The sequence below is a fragment of the Plasmodium chabaudi genome, assembly GCF_900002335.3.
Source record: "Plasmodium chabaudi chabaudi strain AS genome assembly, chromosome: 5".
NCBI lineage: Eukaryota > Apicomplexa > Aconoidasida > Haemosporida > Plasmodiidae > Plasmodium > Plasmodium chabaudi.
The window spans coordinates 728,110-743,563 of record NC_030105.2 but is presented as its reverse complement, the minus strand read 5'-3'; the positions used below and the strand labels follow the sequence as shown (position 1 = coordinate 743,563).

At 24.0% G+C, this 15,454-nt stretch overlaps 4 protein-coding genes across 4 annotated transcripts; 1 reads left to right on the top strand and 3 right to left on the bottom strand.

Moving 5' to 3' along the window:
- Positions 1-40: 40 nt before the first annotated feature.
- On the bottom strand, positions 41-723 carry PCHAS_0520800 (enhancer of rudimentary homolog, putative; the record flags this gene model as incomplete). The annotated part of the gene is made up of 3 exons (XM_016800204.1): positions 41-134; positions 337-457; positions 621-723. 3 exons carry the CDS (start codon positions 721-723, stop codon positions 41-43), a joined length of 318 nt encoding a protein of 105 aa, XP_016655234.1.
- A 1,547-nt stretch (positions 724-2,270) lies between these two features.
- PCHAS_0520700 (TFIIH basal transcription factor complex helicase XPB subunit, putative) lies at positions 2,271-5,206 on the bottom strand (the record flags this gene model as incomplete). Its single annotated transcript, XM_740725.2, has 3 exons — positions 2,271-4,006; positions 4,137-4,885; positions 5,076-5,206. The coding sequence occupies 3 exons, from the start codon at positions 5,204-5,206 to the stop codon at positions 2,271-2,273; spliced, it is 2,616 nt and encodes an 871-aa protein (XP_745818.2).
- A 1,295-nt stretch (positions 5,207-6,501) lies between these two features.
- PCHAS_0520600 (dynamin-like protein, putative) lies at positions 6,502-8,733 on the bottom strand (the record flags this gene model as incomplete). The annotated part of the gene is made up of 1 exon (XM_016800203.1): positions 6,502-8,733. The coding sequence occupies one exon, from the start codon at positions 8,731-8,733 to the stop codon at positions 6,502-6,504; it is 2,232 nt and encodes a 743-aa protein (XP_016655233.1).
- Positions 8,734-11,187: 2,454 nt separating this feature from the next.
- On the top strand, positions 11,188-14,577 carry PCHAS_0520500 (conserved Plasmodium protein, unknown function; the record flags this gene model as incomplete). Its single annotated transcript, XM_732135.2, has 1 exon — positions 11,188-14,577. The coding sequence occupies one exon, from the start codon at positions 11,188-11,190 to the stop codon at positions 14,575-14,577; it is 3,390 nt and encodes a 1,129-aa protein (XP_737228.2).
- Between the last annotated feature and the right edge of the window lie 877 nt (positions 14,578-15,454).

The window sequence follows — 15,454 nt, the reverse complement described above, 5'->3', positions numbered from 1 at the left end:
CTTTGATACCATCATTGATAAACCAAATAAACATTAACTTTTATTGTCCAATCTGATCTTTAATATGTTCAACCAATTTTTGTTTTATCCATTTTTTGTCATGAAGTCTATATGACCAAGTGGGTTGATGAAATCTAAAAATGAAAAGAGTTACATATAAATATGAATACACATTTTAATAGATAAATTGCAATTTTATACCATTCGAAAATTTTATAAATCTGCACATACGAATATATTAATATACTACAAATATTACGTAACCAAACTCATTATTGTAACTACATTATATATTATATGAGAATATATATTTTTTCTCCTTTTTCTAAATCTTACAATAATATCGTCATTTTTTGGATGTTATCAATATACACAAACAAATCATTCATGCTATATGTTATTCTTTGTACTGAAGGGTCATTTTCTTTTATTGCTTGTTCATATAATTGACAAATTCCTAAGGAAAACAATAAAAAATGGGTGCATATATATGTATATCATATGCATGATAAGGAAATTCGTATAATGCTTGAATACGTGCATGATCACATTTGAAATGTATCTCTGATCCATTCTATCATATAAAACAGATATATATACTGTGTCCATTATATACTAACCATTTAAGGCCAATTTTAATGAGTTATATTCAACAAACGTTCTACTTTCTATTTTTTTTGAGAACTGAACTAATAGCACAACATCACTATAACCTGCACTCATTTTTTCAGGGTTTTGGTGTTTTGTTTAACTTAAAATGTGCTGGATTATTCAGTTATCTTTTTATTTTTCTTTCGTTTTATTTACTCTTTAAAATTTTCTTTATTATTATATATTTGGTATCCTTTTTTTCTCTCTTATTTTATATTGCCCTTTCCCTTATTTTTTAATTATTCCTTTCTTAAAGTTTTAACATTAAATAACAAAGTTATTTTTCCACTAAAAAAATATTTTAATAATTTAAATTAAATAAATGGTTATATATATTTTTTGTTTTACTTATTTTTTTTTCTATCATGCATAAATATAATAATATACATACGCGCAAAAGTTAATGTTTACATCAATTGGTGTTCACAAAAATGGGATATAATAATATGTAAAACATTATAGGGCGTACTTATGAGCATGCTCCTATAATTATGTGTTTTTATATTTTAACACTAAAAATACTGTATTATAATTCTAAAAAAATTTAATATATGAAATTAATAAATATATATAATAATTATAATGCAAAACAACTAATCTATAATTTTTTTTAATGCTTGGGATTTATTTAGATATATCTTTCTCCTATATATAAAAACTAACTCTCAAAAGGTAGAAAAGTTCATCAAAATGCCAAACAAAACTATACTAACGATATTACGTGCATATATATCACTTTAATCGCTATACTTAAAACATTAAAGGTCTTAAAGGAAACTGTTAATGTATATTTTAAGTATAATTTCTTATTATATATATTTCTTTTGTTTAGTCCATATATTCAATTCTCTCTTTCAATGTAAACAAACCGACTAAAAAGAATATATACAAGCTTTATGTATATTTGTATATTAGACTTAACACATGTGGTAGTTTTCGTATTTATGCAAAATATGTATTCATAATCATCACACAACAAAATAACTTTCAAAAAAAAATTAAAATAAGAAAATTGTAAATTAGTATACCACACGACACATGTTAAATATTTATGTACTCATCAAATTTTAAATAAAGTACATGTAAACTCAAAAAAATTATATTTCATCCCAATACAATAAATGCCTTAATTGATCACATATCGTATGTGTATATAATGACGACGCATATAGTATTAATTTTTATTTTGTGGACACCCACATTTTATGGGAACACCAAAAATTATTTTGTTGAATATATTTATAAAACATTCGTAACGGTAAAAGCTACACTAATATATCTGGGTTATTTTTTTTATTATATTTATGCATGTTAAACATGCCAAATTAATTGTAACATATATTAGTTACAAAATAAGTTAGTTCAATATTCGCCAAATATGCATAACAATGTGTAACTATTTATATATACATGGTATAGCATAAAATATACCGTAATATATATTTTTACAAAAAAAATATGGAAAAAAAAAACTATTACGATGAAAAGCATTAGCATTATACACTTTTATGACTGTATTTTTGCAATTTCGCTTTTTCTATATGTTCGTATTTCTAAGGATACACAAAACAAAATTAAACACAATTCCTTTGAACAGTGATTTCTTTGTATACCTTGATTTATCGGTTTTGGTTCAAAAATTTTCTGAAAAGAATGTGTTTATCTGCAAATTTTTTTGAAGCTGTTTTTTTTTTATCATTAAATGTTATATCCATGTTTGTAGATAACTTGAGAAGTCCATCACTATCTGACATTCTCACCAAATTATCATTATTACTTGATAAAACACTACTATTCCTTTTATTAGTTTTGGGGGCTTCCTTTTTAAAATTCATATCATCAAATGCGTCATCATCTTCATCATTATTTCCATCATCTGTACTGGCCAAAATACATTTAAGTAAATTATCTTGAATTTTTTTGTTTTTATATACTAAATTTAATTTATTAAAATCAACAATATTATCACTAAGGACATTATAAGCATATCCTTGGTTTATAAGAAATCGTTGCCTTTTATCTGAGTAACACATTTCAATAGTATCTTTACTAACTAAAGAATAAAAAAACGAATCAGGATCATTGATATTTTTTTTTTCATTTGCTCTGTTTTTTGGTCGAATAATTCTTCCTAATCTTTGTGCTTCTTGCCTTCTCGAAGCAAAATTAAATGATATTTGTATAACAACATTTGCTATAGGTATATCGATAGCATTATCTCCGACTTTACTTAACAAAATAGTATTAATCGTTGAATCATTTTTAAATTTATTTATTATTGCAATTCTTTCAATAGGTGATAATTTACCATAAATAAAAGGTTTATTCAAAGTTTTGGCTATATGTAATAGCGCAAATATATTATCACTAAAAACAATAATTTTATCATTATTTTGTTCATGATATTTTATTAAATATTCACACATCATTAATTTTCTAGGATTGCATGTGTATAATCGCCGTTTTATAAAGCTATTTGATTTTAAATAATATTTATAAAAAGAACTCGGCATACTACACCAAATTTCTTTGCATAAAGCTTTTGCCAAAAATCCTTTATTTTGTAATTCTACCCAATTGGCTTCATATAACTTAGGCCCAATAATCCATTGCAAATCTCTTATAAGTAAATCTTCTCTAACTAATGTAGCAGTCAGCCCAAGTTTACAATGTGACTTTACTATATCATTAATTCTTCTAAATGATGGTGCAGGGGCAAATTGCACTTCGTCAAAAACTAACAAACCCCATTCTCTTCTTCTTATATCATTAACAATTTTTAAACTTTGTTCACTTCTTTTACCTGAATATGCCAACATAGTATATGTTGATATTAATACACCAGCCTCATTAATTGGCCATAAATCAAACTTATAATCGGATGTTAATATTCTTATATGCCTTGGATGAATATTTGTAAAATCTTCAAACTGTTTCTTCCATTGCTCAACAGCTACTGCTGATGTTGTTAAAAATAAGGAAGATTTTTTTATAGTGCTTGCTGCAGTTATACCAGTTAATGTTTTACCAACACCACAAGGCAATACTATTATACCTGATCTACTTCTCCCATTACTAAACATTTTTCTTAATGCTTTTTCTTGATAATATCTTATTTGTACATGACTTTTTAATGAACAATTTAAATTCGGATTTTTTTTATCTCTTCGAAAATCATATTCCATTAATAATGGCCTTTGCATTGTTTGTAATGCTTCTTGTTTAACTTCTTCTATTTTATCACAATTTACTTCAAAGGAATAAACTTCTGCTGAATTTTCATTCGAGTTATCATTTGCATTTTTCTTTGTTTCCTCTAGCATTAGTTGCTTTTCACTCTCACTTATTTTGAAACCTGCAAAAATCGTAATAAATTTATTGCAAAAAATTTTAATTGGTTTACATATATTAAAAAAAATACACATGCACATATATATGCTGGAATGGTATATTTTTCCAACTCACAATCCCATTTTCATACTCACCTAGCTGTGCTGTGTCGAGTACAGGGGCCTCGTATGTGACGTAGGCATCTTTTTGTTTCTTATTCTCCGCTTCGTCATTTAAAACATTTCCTGAAGCACCTGTGTTATCAGCCCTACTACTTTCCATAAAGTTACTATTTAAATTAAACATGCTATTTTTTTTTGAATCATTATTATTAACATCTGTTGAATATACCCGTGCATTTTTAATAATATTATTATTTAATAAATAATCTAATTCAAATTTATCTTTAGCTTCAATATAATATTTATTTTCTCTTAATACTAATTTTACTTTACCAAATGATTCAGCACTTTTTGTTATACTATACACTAATTCGCTAGGTAATACGTTTTTAGAAAATTTATCCAAATTTAATAATAACTCATCTAAGGTTATACCAACAGATATAGCTGCATATAATGAAAAAATTGTCAACTGAAATTCATGTATTATTTCAGGCCTACAAATAGGTTCTGCTATTGTTATAAGAAAATCCGAAGCCTGTTTACTACAACTGTTGAACATTTCTAAATATATAAATCCATCTGAACATATCCATAGTGGTTTGTTCATGTGATTTTTTTTTAATTTCATTTCTTTACTATAATCATGAAACCCTCTTTGCTGCACATTTATTGAGTCAGCACTAAATGGTAAATTTATTATCTTATTATCAAATAAAACTTCATAATATTCCTTAAGTTTCCTTTTTGCCTTTTTTGGTAACTCTTCATTTTCTTCCGTTCTGCAAGTAAAAAGCGAAAAAAAGCGAAAACCAATATAACAGATATCATAATATAATGTATGATCTTAAAATACAAACGACATTCACATATATGTATTAATAAGCTACATTCATAACAATATATAAATAAAACTGAATGTATGTGGAGAGAACAAATGGGTAGCTTTAATTTTTATCTTTATTTACTAACATTTTTTCGGAAGACTTGAATTTCCGTCGTTTCACATTTTTTGCATAATAATCTTCATATATAATATCTGATCTTTTATTCAATCCATCTGTGCTAATATTATCGTATACATAATCGTTTGGATCATCCATATTTTCACCTCCATTCAAGACCTTATGTTTCCATAAAACTTTTTGTAGCTAGCTCGCCAAAAATATTATGTTCCTTCCTTTGTTATCCGGCTTAATATACGACCATTTTACGTTTTGAATGTAAATTAGTTTTTTTTTCAAAATATTTTAAAAATACAAAACATAAATTAGCACTAATAAACTTTTTTCGTATGCTATAAACAATACATACATATATATTCAAATATGGTCCATCACTTATAGATAGATTAAAGTATTTTATGGAAATATATCCACTATTACATGGATGCAACAAAAAGATAAAACATAACTAACCTAAGTATATTATTTCACATATTATGACATACCTTATTAGCTAGAATATGATCTTTAACAATTTAACAATTTCATCAAGTAAAAAAATTAAAAAAAAAGAAAAAAATAGCTTATTACTTATAATTAAAAATAAACATGCGCTTAAAATGAAATGATAAAAATATAGCGTATTATGTTTATAATTTTTTACTAGGGTGGATTTTTTTTTTCAAATCGTAGCAAAAAAATAGCGTATATGTTTTATACGTTTATATATAAATTGCTAATTATCATATTTTTCATATTTACTCAATTTCTTATTTTTTTACCTTATTTTTTACATTCTAATTTTTTAGATCAAACTTTTAATATTCATTTTTTCCAAGATATTTTTTATTCTCTAAAAATAGTAAGCAGATAATCACACTGTTTTGTGAAACCGTATTATCTATCTATTTTCTATATAATACCCTTTTACACATTCTTATATTGATGACTTATTTTATTATAATGATAATCGAGCTAAGTTTCAAGGGTCAAGAAAAAGATAAAATGATGAATGTCTCACTTAAATGCTTACATATATTAGATATTCCGTAGATATTATAGTTACAGTAGGAAGTTTGTCTGCACCCAAACATATGGGCAAGTAAATTTATTACACAAAATAAAAAAAATAAAGACAAAGCAGCGATATTTCAACATACAATAAATAAAACGATTTATTATTTTTCATATCGCTTTGATAAAATGAATAATATTTTGAGAATTATAAAAAATTGGTATGCATAAAAAATTCACATATAAGATATGCTATGCACACATACATATGGCATAGTATATATTAAAAGTACCATTGTATATATGTATATACTCAGTTATTCATCATTTAAATTACTACATTATATCTCAAAGTCAAAACAATCAAACAAAAAAAATTTGAATCCCCCTTTTCAATTTTCTTAACATATTATCCACACATTTAATTCATTTTTATTTAACTAAATGTCTTGGTTTCTGATTTCTGCCAACATTTTAATAGCTTGATTTAAGGATTCCAAATTTTTTTTGCAATTGTTTCTTTTTACTTTGATAGAAGAGCATTCATTAAAAAGGTTAAGAAGCTCACTGTTATGTAAATTTGAAATTAAAACTTTTTGCATCGTTTTTCTCGATGTATTAACCATAAAATGCATTATAGCTTTGGGTACAGCATCAGCTATATGCTTCCTTACAATGTTAAAATAATTATTAATTAATGATTTGATTAAATCAATTTCAATAATCTCTTTAGAAGAAGATGAACATTCTGGTATTATTTTTTCAGGGATAACTGGTAAAACAAAAACATTTTCTCTATTATTTAAATTAGCTATTTTTGTACCATCTTTATTTTTATGTGATTTATAATCTTCTTTATTTTTCCACATTTTATTTTCTTCTTTATATGTAATACCATGATTGGTATTGCTCATATTCGTTCCTGTATTACTGTTCATTTTATCATTTGCATTATTCATTGTTCCATGCATTCCATCATGCATTTGATGATGTGATTGCATATACCCATTATTGTGAACTCCGTTCGAGCTCATATAATTTTCGTGGTAATCCCTTTTATGGTGTGGGCTTTTATTGTTGTTACTGTGCATTTTAACAACAGGTTCCAATTCTTCGACATATTCATTATCTTTGTCATATACATTTTTCATAAAATGCTCATTCAAAAAATCAGGATGGCTTGTATTAATATAAGATAACTCAATTAACATAAGATTTTTGATCATTTCCTTTGTTGGTTGTAAGCAATCTTTTAATAAAATTTTCACCTGTTCATTTATTGCGCTTTTTAAGTTTGTAAATCTTTCCATATCATTTATTTTACAGTTATCAACAATTTTAATAAGTTCTTCATAAACTTGATCTGCACAACGAAGTGATGGCTCCTTTAAACAGTTTATTAATTTTTTTATTAACGTTTCAAATGCGCTTTCTGGCACAAACAATGCACCTCTTGGCCCGCTTGAATTTCTAATAGCTATTCGTATTTCTTCATCACTTAATAATTCCAATGGGGAAAAATCATTTAATGCTTTAATGTACCAATCATTAAATATATAATGAATTCTTGCACCCCCTTTTAATTCATCTACTCGATCTTTATAAAATACTTTTCCATCTATTATATCTTGATATTGTTGAGAAAATTTTGTAATATAATTAACAAGAACTGCTAAATATTCTGAACGGTTCATATTATCCATTGGTTCACCTAGCTCTAATAATTTTTCTTCTTCAATACTTTTTAATGCATCTATTTTGGGTTTTAAATATGGTACAGTATTTTTTATATGCTCAATAAGTATATTATTTAATTTTTTTGCTAAATTTTTTATTCCACACTCCATAATACATTCATTTTGGTTTGAAAAATCGATGTATTGATTAAAATATTCTTCTTCTTTTCTCAATGATTCATCAATACTAACATTATCATCAATATCTTTTTGACTTCTACAAACTACAGCTACAAAACCTTTTTTTAATGGATATAAAGTCCCACTAATCATTTTTTTCCATATTTCGGATTTTTCCACAACATCACACTTTGTTATTACACCTATAGTCCTTTCGTGTTTTGGATCTACATTTCTAGCCATTTTTAAACTATCAGAATTAGCTAAATCGATATTAGCTGAAGAAACAGCTAAAATTATACAATTAGGGTTTTTAATATATTTATTAACTAAGCATCCAATTTGCTCTTCTACATTATGTGGTTGATTTCCAACTGGTACTTTTGTTAAACCAGGTAAATCAATTAATGTTAAATCTAATACATCATTTTTATGAATTTCTATAATTATAGGAGTCTCTTTTATGCATTTATTTCCTCCCGTTATTTCATCGGTTACTTCTATTAACATATTATTTAAAATAGAAAAATCATCTATATGTTTTTCTACTCTATTACCTTCACAATCATAATATGTCACTGTACAATAACATTCTTCTGTTTTGGAGTTAGTTAATTGTATTATTATGGGTGTTCTTGTAGCTATACCTTCCCCTTTTGGCATAAAACTTAAACCAACCAATGATTCTAACAAAGATGTTTTACCAACAGACTGTGCTCCTATTACTGCTATGTGTGGAAGGCTTAATGTTTCACTACTGATAAATGACGAAAGTACATTTTGTAATTTATTAACAATAGGCACTAATTTATCCATTTTTTATGAGATTTATAAAAATGTGGTATATCTATTGTATGAGAAGTGAATTGATTCCTTTTTTCTCTCTATAAATATATATTCTTTTCTTGAAATGTTCTGTATGTTTCTGCTACAAATGGTAAAAATGAAAATTGCCTACAACCGTTTCTTGATTTTATTTTGTACTTTATCCAGTTTTTAATTTTATTCACTACTCATTGAATCAAATGGTAAAGAATATTTATATTTGGATAACTACACACAAATTGCTGATGCAAAAAAAATAAATGTATACTTCAAGATAACTGAGCTTATCACGAACTCTTACTTTAATATTATCAGGTATAGGTACGAATGTAATTAACTCTCAATATATATATGTACTTAAAAATAAATGAATGAACAAATGGATAAGAATACACGTTTATCCATAAGTTATGTATATATCTATTATATATACGCACAAAAACATGGAAAAAATTAAATATTAATACGACAATACGTCGATGTAATAAAGCGAAATGAAATGAACTACACAAAATGGTTGTAAAACACAAAACACGTTGGTATGAAAATACTGAAAAATGTTCTAGGGAAAAAATGAACAAAAAAAAAATATATATATAATATAAATTCAGCAAAATTGAAACAAAAATTAATGAATGTATTGAAAGTGTAATGATAAAACAAAATAGATGAAGAAAAACAACACATATATATTTAAAAACATGCTATAAATATCCATAAATTATAAAAGCTACACATGTATTCTCTCTGTGTTCTATAATATATATAATTATTAAAATAAAATACAATTTGTAAATTTCTTTTCTTAGTTTATATATTTAGCATGCACATAGGCTTCACTAATTTCCTCAAATCTGCAATCCCTATTATGATATATGTATTTACGTATATATGTACAATTTTATGTTATCTCTTTTCGTCAATCAGCCACAAATGTAGGCAAATAAATAAAATTATGATCTTATTTTAATTTAAACCACCATAAAAAAAATTGCTATCAATGTTAGTGCTGATTGTATATTAACATATACTTTTTACATATATAACTTTTATATCATTATATTCCCCCTCCTCCTAACAACTATATAAATGAAACATATGTGTCTATGCATGTATTTTTGAATATAAAAGTGGGCATTGTATATGTATTATGTACATATTGTATATGCATTTATACGTAGCTATATGTATCATATATTATATACATATGCATATGTGGGCATAAGGATATTTATCTGTACAAATCGTTATATATATCCTCAATCTGTTTAATATTAAATATAAAAGCGTCAAATACTTGCTATGCTATAAAAAACAAAACGAAAAAACCAAAAAGATTTCTTCCATCATATAACATTACAATGGTGGTAAAAACAAAGTGGGAATGTCTTAAATACTACGTATTTTATATTTTTTTATTCTTTATTATGTATATAAAATTTAAATAACACGTGTATTTATGTATGTGTGTGTTTTTTTAAGATGTTTAATTAGTCAAACAATATACTCACAAATAAAAAATATAATAAACAAGAAAGGAAAACTGCAATATTCTCCAAATATTTTTTTTTCCAAATATTAAAACAATATTATTTTTTTTTTTAATAAAAATAGTAATACATAATATATAGCATTATATACGTATCCATATATTATGTTTTACTATATTTGCAATATTCAAATAATAGCAAAATATTAAAAGGGAAATTTTTAACACTTGTAATTGCATATTTCACCGCACAACGATGTATGCATATTTTTTTTACCGTATAAAATACATAATTTACAAACTATATTATGCTAATAGTTTTAAGATAAAAAAAAATAATAATAAATAAAAATAACAAAATTAATATAAAAGCGATATAGTAATTTTGTTTGCTTTTTAAAATTAGTAAATAAAATAATTTAGAAAAATATATATTCATATATTAAATCAAGGGGAAATTTTTATCATTTTTAGTTTCCATTTTTCTTAGCATTTTTGTGAGAACCAAACATCAAATCTTAAGTAATAGTGTAAATTTTATAAATTATGAAAATATTGTAAACAATCAGGACAACACAATTTTCACGTCGAAGCAATAAAAGGAAAGCACAAAAAAAATATATAACATTCAGAAGTTTGATAGTTCCTAATCATAGATGAAAAAAGTAGTACATCTTAATTAAAACAGAAAAATATCACAATACGCACACATATGGAAGAATAGAAAATTTCAAATATGTTCAGTATAAAAAATACGCACCTTGTATTATACTATATAATTTAGCATTACAAGTCCAATTTTTTAACATATTTAATTGCCCCCTTTTCATATATGCCACCCCGCTACACATGTGCACGTTGTGCCTATATTTCCCACAAATCACTTGTAATAATTTTTAATTTTTATTAATTATAAATGTTCAAATATATAAATGCATAATATATAAATTAGTTAAATGAAATGCCTTCACAAATGTGATATTCGAAGTGTACAAGATCGTGTATATTCGTATATTAAAATACAAGTTATAAATCACCAAAAATTATATATAAATGAAACGAAGGCGCTTATAAAAAAAAATGATGGGGGTAAAAGATTTTTAACTCACCTTTCGTTGGGGCATAATAAATTAAAAGGGGATAAGAAATATTTTAGTTTTGTAAACACACAAAATGATAAAATAAATGAAGAAAATATAAAACATAATACCCCCAAAAATGTCAGCATAAGTCAAACTGAAAAAGGGAAACAATCTGAGATGATTAGAAAAATACGAAAGTTTTGCAGAAAGGATGATTTGTGTAGTATATACAAATTTAATGACAATTTTTTAGACCTTTTAAAATCAAAGAAATTAAATGAAAATGATTTTTCTGTTATAATTCATTTATTAAACACCAAGAAAATTAAAGATAACAGCTTTTGGAGAAGTGTAGCAAGTGCTGAAAACATTAATTTTATTTTTAATATGAATTTAAAACAAATAATTATTACTATTTATAGTATTTCGAACTCATTTCCGTTTATTCATTTGAACTTTTTAAATCCTTTTACTTTTAAACTAATTTATATCTTATACTATCAGAAATACTTCCTTTTAATAACTAATAAAAGCAAAAACAAACAAGAATGTGCAGAAAACTTTGTAAATGTTTTTAATTCGTGTGTAACCAATGAATTAGAAAAAATTACTAAGAAAAACGAAAAAAATAGGAACTCATGCACTGTTTCTGCTTATAGTGAAAGTGAAAAAAAAGGGTGGAACAAATTAATAAGTCAAAATGATTATTCAGATTTCAAAATAATTTTTAATATGGGAAATAAAAGTAATAATAGCAATTACAATGGCAATGAAAATATGCTTAGTGAACATCGAACAAATATAAACAGATTAAACTTCTTTGACATAACTATATTATGTAACACCTATTCAAAGATAAATGCTGTAAGTCAGTTGGAATATATACAAGAATTTAAACATATTATTTATAAACTTTTTATCTATTTCTTATTTTTTCATAATAATGAAATGGATTATAATCATTTAATTTTGTTTATTTATAGTTATACAAATTTAAAAGGAACTATTGATAAATCAGTATTTTCAAAAATAAAAAAAATACTATTAACTAAGCATAGCATAGAGCATCCAAATTTATATAAAATACACACTATCGATATATGCTCTTTAAATATGTTAATGCATGTACTGAAGATACATAAATTTAATGACAACGATTTATTCAAACATATTATTCTTTCATGTGTTGTTAATCTCAATTTAAGTAAAATAAAAAAATCGAAACTAAAAAAAGGAGTATTAAACAGTAATGGGGATGCATTAAGCGATGCTATGTCGGATGGTTATGATCATTCTTATGCGCAATTTATGCATACAAATATGGATCAAAATACTGACGAAAAAAAAATAAAAAATGAAAACATAAATAATGCAGGTGACAGTGATAGCAAATATAATAACACAGGATATTCATATAGTCATAAGAATATGCTAGAAAAACGAGCAATGATTGTAAACTACTTTTCTCAAAACGATAATAGTTATATTATGCACACAAAAACAGAAGAAAATTTAATACAATTAAATAAAAAGGATTTATGTTTTTTAGCATGTAATATAGATAAATTACAAATTCCCAATTATTATAATATATATGAATATATAAAAATTGAAACACAAAAACAAATAAATATATTTAATGTATATAATACATGTGTTATATTAAAATTTTTAGTAAATTTAAATTTATTGGATAAAAATCTATTTAATTTGTTATTATCGCATTTTAAAATTTTGTTTGATAAAAATCACTATAATGAAAAAGATATTACAGATATATATTTGTCTTTTTATAAATACACACAAATAGCAAGTTGTAAAAATAATTCAGAAATATCAAATTTTTTAAAATTTTTATATACACAAATAGAGCATAAATTAAATAAATTTAATTATATTAATATTATTTATATATTTTGTTCATGTGCTTATTTTAATATTCGATTTAGTGATATACTATTACAAAATCTTTGTATAGATATACTTAATAACTTTAAATCGATAGATGAAAAAATATTACTACCATTTTTATACTTTATAAAGAAGAGAGATTACGATATTAATCACATATTTTTTAATTCAGCTATAAACAACTTATTTTCAAAAATAAAAAACTCAAAAAGTTTCTTTTATATTTTTCAAATATTGTCAGTTTATTCTATACAAACATTACAAAGGGAAACACATATTTTACACAAATTAGTCGATTTATTAGATAAATTCAGTCCTTTTCTTAGCTTAAAGGATAAAATATTATTATCATTACACATATATATAAATCCAGTGTTATCTCTTAATAAAAGGTGTATTCAATTTTGCGAAAATATACTTAAAGCTATAGTTTGCGATGAAGAAACAAACGGTGGTGATGCTCAAATTTTAGAACAAATAGAAAATCATGAAATGCTAGATAAATACATTGAAAAAAATATAAAACATGTAAATACTACTTATAATTGCGATATTATAAAAAAAACGTGCAATTCTCAATTGGGAAAAAGGAATAAAAAAGAAACAACTAATTTTCCATTTTATAATTGTTTTTATACTCATAGTGATACTTTATTAAATAATATAGACTTTAACACTAATAATATAAATATTAAAGAATTGAAGATATATTTTTTATTACTATTATCAGATATATATGAAATTAAATTGAATACTTTTTTGAAAAAGGAACAATTTCCTATGCTAGGAAAAAATAGAACAGAACAAATACAAGTGCAAAACTACATTAACGCATTACACACTTGTCAGTTAAAAATATTATTAAATTTTACACATATCCCACTAAATAATGAATATTTAATTTATCTTTTAAAAAAAAATGACTTATTTAATGCTCAGAATTGTGAAAACAAATCCAAATTAACAGAAGAAATAAATTATTCTGATAAAAACATAAGAAATACTAAAAAGTTAAAAGATAAAAAAAAAAATACAAATAGCTTTTATAATAACAACCTTAAAACACACTATGACGAAGAAATAATGGAATATTTTCCAGAATTCGAAGAATCCCTTTTTAATGCAACGAAAATCATGTATGAAAATTCATTTATTTATTCATTATATCAAAAAAATAAGCAAAATGAAGAAAATAATGTTGAAAACAATTTAAATCAATCCAACCAGTTTCATGTACCCCCCTTTCCATATATTTCTTTTGGAAATACAAATAATGAATTAATTATTAAGATAAAAAAAAATGTTTTTATAAATTCATTCTACATTTTTTACATACTTCCTAGAATGACTTAAGGTCACATGGAGATATAAATTAAAATACTTTTATGAAAATTAAGTATGCCCCCAAATAAAATCATTGTTTTGTTATGTACCGTTTAATTGTATTAATTAAAACACAATGTATATAAACCTTTATGTAATTCATTTGACATTTTTGACGTTTTTCTTAAATTGTATTCTTTGTTTATGAATATTTTTCAGTTTATTTCTAAACCTCATTTGACAAACAATTCATACATGTACTTTTCTCATGTGATAATATATTTTTTTCTTATAAAAATTCATTTAATCTTTTCATACTTTATTATGTTGTCATGTGTTTTTGTCTTTTAATGCTCATTTTAATTAACTTTTTATATTTTTTTTAAATTACTTATTTGAAATACTATAAAAAATTCCAAACAATAGTAAATATCGATTTGCTTAGTTTTAAGATACATAATAAAATGGTAATCATAAGTAATACCAATTAGTAAAATACAAGATGGAATATACTATATCACGAAATAGCTAAAAAAGGTAAAACAATTTTTGCTTTGTTTTTTTACTAAGTTAATATAGAGAATAATATTATCAAATATCATAGGTGAGGATAATTTTTCATATATAGTCTCATGAAACTGTAGAGATTTCCCTTATGGGTAGCACCATTAATATAAATTTTAAAAATATTTTATAACTCTTATTTTTGATTTTTTATATCATTTTATGCTCTTGTTTTCGTAAAATAATATTATAACGTTTATTATACATTAATTTGTGTTTAATAATAAAGCATTAAAGAATAAAAATTAAAAAATATTCCCAAAATTTTAAACAAAGAAAGAGCTACTAAGTAAAATATTTATTTTTATCAAAAAAATGGTGTCCATGCATTTTACATATAAAT